The following is a 12,900-nucleotide window of genomic DNA, read 5'->3' on the forward strand; positions in this document are numbered from 1 at the left end:
ATGAACTCTTAATTCCAAGTCATGTGGCTTTAAAACAGCCAAAAAAATACCAAAGCCTGGATCTCTGAATGTGCTCTAGAAAGTTTCCCATTAAACAACATTGTCCCCAGTATGCCTGTGAAATAGGCATACTGTTTATGTCTGTGGATTAGTGACTTAATGAGGTAAACAGCTTTACCTCATTTTTATAATACAAAATGGTAGTTTGTGTCACTTTATAGAGTTACACAAAGCCTGAGTTCTGGTAATCCTGAATCTATGCCATTTTAATTTTCATTATATCAAACTCCACAAATACGCAAAATATTTTTGGTCATTAAAATTAAAATTATTCCTTTATGTAGTATTTCCATTTATAAAAATGAAAACAGGCTATTTCCAAATGTACTAACTGAAGTTCTAAATTATTGTTTAAGTATTATTTATTCTAAAACTTAGAAGGCAGAACTACTATTATTTTGTTTGCAGTCATCTACCTGATGATGCTGCCCCATTTTTCTGGAACCACTTTGTAAATTAAAAATCTTATTTAGACCAAAATATTCTTATTCTTCAAAAAGGCATCATAAATAACCACCCAAGGCAAATTATGCATTCTTGGTGCAGGCATTTAACTATATTAGGTAAAGTGAACTTAAGATCTAAAAAGAGAAAGAAAAGGACCAATCACTAAGTGAGGCATTTAGAGAAAAAGAACAGGTTAGAATGACTGAATAGGGTCGCCTGGAAGGCTCAGTCGGTTAAGCATCTGCTTTTGGCTCGGGTCATGATCTCAGGGTCCTGGGATCAAGCCCCACTCAAGGGGAAGTCTGCTTCTCTTTCTCCCTCCATCGCCCCACCCCCCAACCCCGGCTCATGCATATACACTCTCTCTCAAATAAACAAATAAAATCTTTTTTAAAAAGTGACTGAAGGGCACCTGGGTGACTCAGTCAGTTAAACATCCACCTTCAGCTCGTCATGATCCCAAGACCTTGGGATCTAGTCCTATATCAGGCTCCCTGCTCATCCCTGCTCAGTGGGGAGTCTGCCTCTCTCTCTCTCTCTCTCTGCCCCTTCCCCCACCCCTGTGTTTTCTCTCTCACTCAAATAAAAAAAGATCGTAAAAAAACAAAACAAAACAAAAAAACAGTGACTGAAAGGCACCTGGGTGGCTCAGTCAGTTAAGTATCTGCCTTTGGCTCAGGTCATGATCCCAGAGTTCTGGGATCCAGCCCTGCATCGGGCTCCTTGATCAGCGGGGATCCTGCTTCTCCCTTTCTCTCTGCCATTCCCCTCCTTCTTCTGACTCTGTCAAATAAATAAATAAAATCTCAAACAAAAAAAGGGGGTGTTTGAATAAATAAGCTGTGATTCCTCAAAAATTGCGAGTTTTATGATTTTCGTCTTTCTCAACAAAAATTTAATTTCTTCCTTGTATAAACCTTCAAAATATAGTTTGATTTTAATAGTTTATATATCGGTGTTATAGGTAAAACCTCTAATTTTCTTTTTAATGTTAAAATATTCAATAACACATACCTGGGTGTCAGTAATGGCATATGGACAGAATGACTCCCTAACCACTACAGTAACATGTATAAAAGATCTCCGTGAGTTCTCAATATGCTCCTTCAGATTTGTAATCAAAGCTTGTCCATTTCTTTTATCCTTGTGATAACCTATTGTTTTTTAAAGCTATCACATGAAAATCACACACATTATAATAGCACACCAAGAAACATTTTAAAATGGAGAGGTCTGGTTTGACAACTGCCCTCAGTTTATTTCATGTGGCACCTTACTTCATTTAACTCATCTGTTAGTAAAACCTATCTCTCCTGACCAAGTGGTCAAGCAACCCTGGGTTCAAACCTAACTTTACTCTTTATTAATTATGTGGCCTTACTGAAGTCTGTTCATCTCCTTTAGCTGTTTTTTTTGTTTTTTTTTTTTTTTGGCAAAGTGGGAATAATACTTGGCTTTTTGCCGGGATACGTGTGTTATAGACAGCTGCATGAATGTTCTGAGCTTTGTATTAATTATCACAAGTGAAAAAAAAATTAGAAGAAAAATTGTGTATGATTAAGTATGATTCAGCATCATTCTAAGGACAGTTCTAAACAATGCAAGTGCAGTGCTGTAAAACAGGCTTTTAAATGTTAGAACAAAACCACATTTAAGTGAAACCACTTCCAAATTAGGATAAGCAAATCAACACTTACTTTAAGAGCAAAGGAAAGTATTAGTTTCCTGATAGTGGATTATGTGTAAAGAAATCAGAGGTGAAAATGCTAAGGATCAGTGAAAATGAACCAGTATAATGCTACTAAAAACATTTCATTAGACACAAAACACTTTAGCATCTTCAATTACACAAATTCAGACTAAAAGCACCCAAACATTTCAACAAGTAATGAACTCTGTCAGCAGGTGGCTCTAGTGACATTGAAATAACTTAGTATCACATGCTATAACAAATACAAGTAAAAATGTATGGAACCTCATAAATTTCAAATCAAAAGGAGTCACATTAATATCTCAATCCAAGCCCTCTTTTTCAAAGTAAGATAACCAGAGTCTACAATAATTAGGTGTCATGTTTAAGGTCTCACTAGTAGGACAGTGGCTGAACAAAACTGAAAATCTAGGTATTTCCTTTTTGTACTTAGTTAAGAACTGAGTATTTACTGTGTTGCCCGGTATAGGAAAATGAGCCCTCCTCCAAAATAATTCATCTCTAACCTACAAGTCACATTTAGTAATCTGTCTACCTCATCTGAAAGTACCCGTAATTATATAAGAGCTCATTTTAATGATTTCTAATGGTACCAAAATAGTAATAGTAATATTAAAAGGAATACAATGTTGGCAATCTTATTCCCAGCTGCTGATGAGAAAAGTAGCTTGGCTTTTCTTTTTTTTTAAAGGCTAGGAAAGAAGAAATTTAACATCCCTATTCACACATCTACCCACTTTCCAGCCCCAGGACTTCCCACCTTTTTGTTTATTTAACCAATTTAGGAATTCAGATAGTTGGAAGACCAGAGGTAGAAGAGGTAAAAAGAAATAGAGGACGTAAGCTCTCTCCATTAGGATAAAAAACACACAATTCTAAGAAACAGCTGAATTCTGGCTCATCTTTCCTGTCTAATGATAATGGAGTCTAGGTTTTCTTTTACTTCCCTTATTCTTGAGCAAGGACCTGAGAATACCTTTGTTATTATTGCAGTTATTTATTACCCTGAATTTACTACTGCTAGAAATGAAGCTACTATATACATGAACCACATGTCAAAACAATTATTACATAAATATTCTTTGTAATATTAGTAAAGTAGCTATATTACAGAAAAGGCCTAAAATGAACACAGTGAATTCTGCCTCTGCCGCTTTTCTGCTCTGTGACTTGTTTCCTCACCTATAAATTAAGAATGACAATATCTACCTGATAGCTCTATCTTTATCTTTCTCATTCAGAGAGAGAGATTCTTAGATCTCACTTTAACAACTTCCGTTAACTAGCCTACAGCCTAGGCTTCACTATGTCCTTTCCTGATGTTCCACTTTGTTGTCTAGTCTAGAGTTTCTTTATCCAATACAGTAGCCACTAGACATATAGCGAACACTTGAAATGTGGCTAGTTTGAATTAAGAGGTGCTGAAGGTATAAAATACATACCAGATCTTAAATATTTTTAGTGTGGAGAAAAAGACATGAAATTTCTCATTCACATCTTTATACTGATTTTATGTTAAAATGATAATACTCTGGACATACTCCATTAAATAAAATACATAACTAATTTCAACTTTTTATAAACCTTTGTATAATATGGACACTAGGAAAATTTTATTTTTAGAAATATGAAAGTATACACGACTCTGTATACTTATTGCACAGCTCTGATCTAGATTTCTGACTTCCATTTGCTTATACTTCCCTTAAGAGTAAGGGTAAAATTTATACTTCACCTTTGTAACCTGAGCCTCTTATAAAACACTTTCCACACAGCTGATGCTTTAAGTTATGATCCAAAATGTGCTTTCTTTTGGATTACTAGTCTTACCCTATGAAATTATGTTAGAAGAAATCCACTTCTAGTATTAAGCCTTAATCAAAAAAAACTTTACAGATGGCACTTCCTGATAATAAAGGCAATCTCCTGTTTATTCCAATTATGGTCATTTTGCTAATCAAGTTTTAAAAAACTGCATTTACACTTAGCTCAATTTTTCCCTTTAAATATATTATTATCTTTCCACACTTTTTACTGTACCCAGGATCATGCGAGACAGTAGTGAGGAAGTCAGTGAGTCATTATATTAACCTGTATGTTGTGATGGGTACTTTTCAAATCTAAGAACACAATGCAGGTAAAAACTCGCTGCTAAGATCTAAAGAGTTAACAAGCAATTTTTAAGGTATCTTAAGAGTCTCCCCGTAGCATTTGGCTCCAAATCCAATTCTATTCATCAAGATCTAGGTATTGGTTTTTATCGATGCTATGTATAGTAAAAAGTAATTTTTGAATAAAACACCTTCAATTACATTTGACTGTGGAATGTTTATAACTCCTTTAAAAAAATACTTAGGCTAGGGGTGGATGGAGGGCTCAGTCGTTAAGCATCTGCCTTTGGCTCAGGTCATGATCCCAGAAGCCCTGCATCCATACTTCTCATGTTGGGCTCCCTGTTCTGCGGGAAGACTGCTTCTCCCTCTCCCACTCCCCCTGCTTGTGTTCCTTCTCTCACTGTCTCCCTCACTGTCAAATAAAATAAAATCTTTTAATAAATAAATATAATAAACACTCGGGCTAATAAAACAAACATTTTTAAATTTTATTCTTATTATTAAAGCGGGTATACCTGAACAATAGTCCATCAATATTCACTGGTCAGTTACTCATAAAATATTTTAAAGTTACTCTTTTTTAGTGCAAACATTTAGGTAGAGAGCCAAATCATGGCAAGTAACAGGGAACAGAAAAAAGTAAAATACAAGATCCCTAACTTTGAAGGAAAGGCAAAAAAAAAACTAAGATTTTTCAAAACTTAGTGATGAGAAGAGCAAAAAAAAAAAAAAAAAAAAAAAGTAAAAAAGAAGAAGCTGGACCTGGTAAGACTAATGAGTTTTATTTTAGAGACACAATAATTCAACAGCAAATGTTACCAAGTATGGAAATAATAGACTAGAGCTTAGCAAACCCATTCTTCAGAGATCCTAGACATTCAACTTCAAATTTCCTGTCTATAAAATGCTACAGATAAACTAGATAAACAAGTAATCCAATAAATTCTCTTTTATAGCCTTAGAAGCTAGTGTAAATATGGTCTAGTATATAACAGACTCAATAAACAATCGCTGAGTATCTCCTAAATTTTGAAATAGTTTATTAGTGATAGACTGTATTTTAGCAGTACAATCTTTTTTCTTTATTTTTATTTAATTTTTCAGTGTTCCAGAATTCATTGTTTATGCACCACACCCAGTGCTCCATGCAGTACTTGCTCTCCACAACACCCACCACCAGGCTCACCCAACCTCCCACCCCCCTCCTCTCCAAAACCCTCAGTTAGTTCCTCAGAGTCCACAGTCTCTCATGGGTCATACAATCTTTTTTAAAAATACTTATGTATAATTATTATTATCTAGCCACACGAATACAATAAAATGTAATTCTCTTAAAAACATTTGAGTTTCAAATTATGCAGCTTCACAGGAAGGTAAAGAAATAGAGAGGGAAGTTCCATGCACTGCTCCCCCCGCATCCTCCATCTTACACAACTTTTCTGTATTTGAAATAAAAAGAAAGCATTGCATTAATTACATAAAAATTTCTTATAAAAACAACTCTAAAAGCTTCATTTCTGTGGGAAGCAAGGAAAATATTATTTAAGGCTCTTTTTAAGCTTCCAGGTTTTATATTTAAAAAGAGAATTTAAAAGCTTGAAAATTAAACCACAAAAATTCTGATGGCTGTCCCATAATAAACATTGGCACTAGCTATACTTTCTGTGCCCACTGAGTAGGGGAAGCTATGCCCAAGCAACATACACCTGTATGTGGAATAGAAAAAAAAATAATTTTCTAAAATAGAAAGACAGTCATTCTGTAATTCCTTACAAATTGATCATTTTCCCATAATAAAAATGGCCATATTTGTACCCAAAAAGATTTGGCTCCATAATATAAATCATACTTATTGAGTATTCTAATAAATATAATTTAAAAAACAGGAAGCTGTTCCCTACACTGCCCTCTTTCACTGTATTATTCATTCCCTTTTAACTGTATAATGCCTTCCACTCTGTGAATTATTTTCAAGTGCAAATACTAGATATGCCAACAAAGCACAGATGCATCTCATACTGTATACTAGACAAATTCCTACCCTGCATATAAATTTCAGAAATTACACCTTATAGTAATTGCTTAAAAGACTATTTTTTTTTTTTTAAAGATTTTATTTATTTATTTGACAGAGAGAGATGACAAGCAGGCAGAGAGGCAGGCAGAGAGAAAGGAGGAAGCAAGCTCCCTGCTGAGCAGAGAGCCCGATGCGGGGCTTGATCCCAGGACTCTGAGATCATGACCTGAGCCGAAGGCAGCGGCTTAACCCACTGAGCCACCCAGGCGCCCCTAAAAGACTATTTTTTTAAAGGAAAGAACTTTAGAGGTGATTCTATTTAGGAAGCTAAGAATCTTTACCAATAAGTGCCTGTAAGTATTATCAGATATGGATTTGCATCTACCAGATACTTCATATTAAGAAAAACCAGTACTTTAGACTCAGAACCCTTTGTTTCCCAAGCACTGCTTCCAGAATCTTTCCTTCCCACAGTATCCCTATCTGGGCAGAATAATGGCAAAGCAACTGTCACAGAGTGCCCCATTAGGAATCTATTATTTTATGACAAAAATAATTTATACATAGTGTAAAAAACATAATGGCTTTTAAAAATTGTATTACAACAATCATACAGTTACATAGACTGTATAATATATTACTGAAACAATAGAGAGCATCTCTGGGGTTTTCCTAATGGCACAAACAGAAATGGTGAAACACTTCAGACCACATGAAATGACAGCAAAAGGAAAATAAATAGCAGTTTTATCCTCTTATGTATCAGTTCTAGAGACCCTAAAATAAATAAATTTCCTTTTTCAAACTTAAATTCTATTAAGATCAGCTTTCTGGTCAGAGTCCCATTAGACACAATATATCTATTCACTGAAACAGAGAACAGACATACGCATCTTTCTATCGGTCAAACACTGCTACTTGAATCCCTTGCAATTTCCAAAAACAATCAATTAATCCTCACAGCCAATATAACCTAGTATTAAAGTGGCTGGTCATTCAAAAACAAAATATAATGAAATCTATATGCACAACTGCCTAGACCAAATAGTCTGGAGTCAGGGTAAGAACCCTTCACTGAATCCATCAGAAACAGCTCTCATAAAAGCAAAGGTTATCAAAATAATCATACAGCAGAAAATAATCCCTTTCTCTTACTTAAAAATGGTTTGAATTTTTTTAACTCAACTTAAAAAAAAAAAGCAAATTCCACATTTAAACGGATCCTACAGTATTTTCAAATATTCAAATTTTTTTTCAAATATTCAAATTTAAAACCAAATTACTTTTCCAATATAAACATGACAAATCTTACAATACAAAAAAAAAACCAGTAATCTTGAACCCACGACCCTGAGATTGAGACCTGAGCTGAGATCGAGTTGAATGCCAAAATGAAGTGAGCCACCAGGCACCCATTATATCTTGATTCCTTTTTTTTTTTTTTTTAAAGATTTTATTTATTTATTTGACAGAGAGAAATCACAAGCAGACAGGGAGGGAGGCAGAGAGAGAGGAGGAAGCAGGCTCCCCACTGAGCAGAGAGCCCGATGCGGGACTCGATCCCAGGACCCTGAGATCATGACCCGAGCCGAAGGCAGCAGCTTAACCCACTGAGCCACCCAGGCGCCCTATATCTTGATTCTTGAGGTTGACAGTTAGCAAACAGAAAAGACAAAAGGTTAGAAAAGATACAGCATTTGGCTGAAGAATTGTTTTTGTTTTTTTTTTTTTTAAAGATTTATTTATTTGACAGAGAGATCACAAGTAGACAGAGAGGCAGACAGAGAGAGAGAGAAGCAGGCTCCCTGCTGAGCAGAAAGCCCAATGTGGGACTCGATCCCAGGACCCCGAGATCATGACCTGAGCCGAAGGCAGCAGCTTAACCCACTGAGTCACCCAGGCGCCCCTGAAGAATTGTTTTAAAAAGTAACTTAGTTAAAGGAATTTTAACCTTCTGATATTTTGTTTTCAACAAGAAACTAAAATGAGAAAATAAATGCAAATCAACCACTGCTTGGTTGTGTTAAAAACTGTGTAAAATATCCTGCCTTTCCTATCCAAAATACTTTTAATTTAAATACTTACTCTGAGCCTGCAGCCATTTCCAAGTATGATGTTTCTGCTGTATCAACCCCCAAAGGGATCACTATGCTCATGACGTTCGCCTCTGGTAAATTCGATTACTATGGAGTCCTATGCATTGGTATCCAAAACACTGGGGCATGCCAGCCACAGTGCTCATTGCAAACATCTAAGTGCATCCACAAACCCTGTTTAAAAAAAGAAGGGGAACAAAAAGTTAAAAATCACCTTCATATTCCTAACACAGTCATACTATTAAAACAGTTAAGTAAAAAACATGAAGAAAGCATTCTTCATTAAAATATCCATAGATACTGGAATTTGCTCAGGGAGACTGAAGGAAGTTTCTAAATCAAAATCTCCCTTTGGGAATGAATTTAAAAATACCAAAAAAAAAAAGATTAATTAAGGTGTACTGCTTAGTGAAGAACCAACAAATATTACTCATTTTGAAAGACAAAATGGAATTTCTTACAGCACCATATCCAAAACAAGTCTCCTGGTTCAGAAAGTGATCTAAACTAACAAATACTGAGAACTTACTATGGACTAAGCATCATATTAGGCTTTTAGATGGATGATCTATTTAATCCTTACAGCTGGAGATAGGTATCTTTTACCACTGAGGATCACAAAACCAAGAAAGATTAAAAAACTTAGACAAGGCTGCTCAGTTGGAGAAATAAACCCAGGATTTGAATCAATTCCACTCTACTGTTTATATATGTAAAAAGCAAAACTATTTTATTTGTAATAAAACCCACTGCCTTAAAGTGGCTGTCATTTTCTATACTATGTAAAGTATGAAGGAGTTCTCCATTTCTTCAGTTAGTATCAACTCCCTAGAACTAATATTCCCTAATACAGGCAATTAGTTAAGAAAACTAATATACTTCATTGTTTTTAAATACATTTACCAAGTAACAAAATATATTCAGCTTTAACATCAATGCTTCTAATCTAATTCATTGCATAACATTTGTACATGGTACTCTTTGTGAAGTATCTACTCAAAATCTTTCAAATAATAAAACAGTATAACTCAGGAACAAAACAGAATGATAATCCTATAAACAGGAAAAGAGCAACAGTCAAAATCATTTTTTGCCATGTTATACCTGAAATACTGAAGAGCAAGCTTTCTTCAAACAGCAATTCTTGTATTTATTTTTAATTTTTTAAATTTTTCAAGTAAGCTCAAGAATACCTAATTCAGGTTAATTCCTATTTCTCAAATAATGCAGATTGTGAGCTCATACCTTATTGGAGTAAATACCAAAACAGGGAATAAAGCGGTAACAGTGGTTTGAATTCTCCAAGAAAACTAGCCTCTATTTTTAAACCATGTATAACTGGGGGAGACCTACTAGATTATAAGACATTATAATAAAAATACACAATAACAGTTGTGTTATTGCACTTAAAAGTTAAAAACAGAAGCACTGGACCTATCTCTAATGCTCACCAGACGTGTGAGCCAAGCAAGTTATTTAACCTAAGCCTCAGGTTCCTTGTTCATAAAATGCGAATTTATCCTCATAGGGTTTCTGAGAAGAAAATGAAATAATGAATGCAAAGCATTTTTGTACACAGCACTGCACTTTTTTGGCAATCAACATGTGGCAGTCATATAAAAAGAGTTGCTCTTCTTTCATGGAAAAGCTCTCTAGATTTCATTTAAAGTGAACTTCTAATAGCTTTTGAAACTAAAGTAATTACAGTTTTCAACTTGCCTTGTTTTTATAGTTTGCTCCATCAAATTAAAATCATCCTCTAAAAATAATTAAAGCAGATAGAGAAAAAGGAACAATGAAAAGCTGCCCTACCTTCTTTTCTACACCTGACCATATTAGAGTTACTTCATGAAAGCCACATAAAGCTATAAAATTTCTAATTAACAAAATGCAAGTAATACCAAACTTTAAGTTTGTTCATTCAAATGGTATCTCATTATGTATTTCTTTTAAATGCTGAAGACATGGGCCTAACAACAGGTTAACAACTACAACCTAAAAAAAAAAAAAATTCTCTTCCTTGTTGGTAGAATCTACTTGGTAGATGTTTTCTTTACATTAGACTCCTAAGAAGTCTTACATTTTAGGTGTATGTTGTTAAATATTTAGTAGTGCCATTTTTGTTTGTTTTAATCAGAAGCAGAAACAAGAAAGCAGAAATCAAACTGTTATATACTCCTTTAGGTAAATGAGTAATGTTTCCAACCTAAAGAATCTACTTGAGTATGTTTTCAATAGTATGCTCCATTTTTATAAAATATACACTCAATAAACACTACATTTGAACTATTTTTAAACAGCAACGAAGAGCTTGCCATGAGCCTATTTCAGCCAATAGCTTATGCCTATGTGATTACGGCCTATCTCTCAAACGCTGCACAATGCCTGCAGCATAACACTCTATTAAGGGACTAGTGAATGAATTAGAGCACCTAAGATGAAACTGCAGCCCTGGCCTCATTAGCCAAATGAGTTGCCAGCCTCTAGAATTAAGTGCTATAACAGCAACTACATGACACCTTCTCCACAAATACATCACTCTAAAAACACAGACGCTTATCCTCAGGATAGGCACATCATCCCAACTGAAACAGAACCACAGACTGAATTTGACTTAAGAGGGAAAATCTCAGTAATTTATTCACAAAAGGTCAGAAGCCAAGAGGTCCCATCTACTGAGACCATAAAATGGCAAACATTTCACTCTATTCATTAATATCAAAAACTCTAGCCAGAAAACTCACACTGTTTAAAAATATAGTTGATACTTAATAGAATAATAAATTCATTAGGGTCAAATTATTGCATGTTTAAAAATAAGAAGGGAAAGCCAAGGTAGTAAGCGGAAAAGGTGTGAGCTTGTAACATACGCACAACTAGAGGAAATTCAACAATTCAACACAATCCAAACAATTACCACAAAGCTTTCACAGCTTATATGCGAATCAAGAAACTGATTTTCCAGCTGTCAAGTAAAATATATACAAAGCACATTGAGAATAAATGGCAGCCATTAAAGAAATAATGTAAAAGGAAATACCATGAGATGTCTGGCAAATCTGAGGTCCAAGAAAGAATAAATGTCTTCACAAAACCTGCTATCCAGAATAGACCTAGAAACCAAGTGAACACAGGAGTATTGAGCTGTTTTTAAATGGCATAAAATTATGGGTATGTCTGTCTAATATGGTACCTAAAACCAAAGGGACTCACACAAAGACAGAAGCTAATTCTTAAAAAAAAAAATAAATTTATTCTTCACCTCTTTATACAAATGAGTGTAAACACAGTAAAGGCAACAATTAAAGCTAAATGCCAAATCAAACTGGACAGAAACTGAGAAAATACAATATTAAATACAGATTTAGCAAAGCAAAGGCAACGATACCAAAACAAAAACAAAATTCTAAAGTAGGAAAAACAAGTTGAAAAGCTAGGAAAAGCAATTACAAAACAGTCTATCAGAAAAACTGGAAGGCTGAGGTTGCTTTTAAGACCATGTTCAAAAAGCAAAAAATACCACTGAAAAGATGAATATCGTACCCAAATGCAGAAGGATGAAAATATGAGGAAATTTTTTTTCTAAAATTATGAATAAAAGTGCCTAATTTAACAAAATCTCTTTGAAGAGTCATTTATTACCTTTCTATCCCTTATAAGTAGCTTATACACAGTTCAAAAAATATTAGAATTAAATCAGTGTTTGTGTTTTGGACATGTATCACTAATAAGCTGGTGAATTTTTGGCTAAATTACTAATGAAAATGAAATAAAGAAACTTGAAAGAAATTGTAAGGGACCACATACATAACATTTCCTTATAAATTAGAAATTAAACTGCCCTCACTATGAATGTAAGATTTCCTTCCTCTGTAGCAGTTAGCTAAGGTATAATTAAAAAAAAAATACTGGTTGACCAAGATTACCAAGTATTACCTATGAAACTCTGGAGAAGTCATTTTACTACTCTGGGTTTGAACTATAAATGGAGGTAGGTTAGGCTAATGATCTTACAGTTTAAATCGTACAATCACAAGTCTATTAAGAGATTACTCCTGATAATCTAAACACTGAATATCACATTCCAAAAAGCAACAAAAAATAACTTTGACAATAGAATGAATTACTTCTCCAACTGGGTTAATATTATTATCAGACAGTGCTCTACAAGCACTTACCTAATACTCAAATCTCCCCAAATAGAGGTTCTGACAGCAATGACAAATACTGAGTGCCTGCAATGCTTAATCATCACAAACCTATGGTGGGGGTACATTTATTACCCCCATTTTACAGACAAGGTGGAGAGATTAAACTTCTGTAAAGCTTTATCGCTAATAAATAGGATAATCTGGGGTTATGGACATTGGGGAGGTATGTGCTATGGTGAGTGCTGTGAAGTGTGTAAACCTGGCGATTCACAGACCTGCACCCATGGGGATAAAAATATATGTT

The 12,900-nt window shown here is 34.5% G+C and overlaps 1 protein-coding gene across 4 annotated transcripts in view; it reads right to left on the bottom strand.

Moving 5' to 3' along the window:
* The window catches only part of KMT2E (lysine methyltransferase 2E (inactive)), a 97,291-nt gene that overhangs the window by 64,773 nt on the left and 19,618 nt on the right, over window positions 1-12,900 (bottom strand). For 3 of the 4 annotated variants that reach the window (XM_059170861.1, XM_059170858.1, XM_059170860.1), the window contains 2 exons: window positions 11,486-11,558; window positions 8,435-8,619 (listed from right to left, as the gene is read on the bottom strand). In XM_059170861.1, the coding sequence (XP_059026844.1) occupies window positions 8,435-8,505 (71 nt within the window). In that variant the 5' untranslated portion in view covers window positions 8,506-8,619; window positions 11,486-11,558. The remainder of the gene's footprint in view (window positions 1-8,434; window positions 8,620-11,485; window positions 11,559-12,900) is intronic. The other variant, XM_059170859.1, reaches the window with a different exon arrangement.

The sequence above is a fragment of the Mustela lutreola genome, chromosome 4 (genome assembly GCF_030435805.1).
Source record: "Mustela lutreola isolate mMusLut2 chromosome 4, mMusLut2.pri, whole genome shotgun sequence".
NCBI lineage: Eukaryota > Metazoa > Chordata > Mammalia > Carnivora > Mustelidae > Mustela > Mustela lutreola.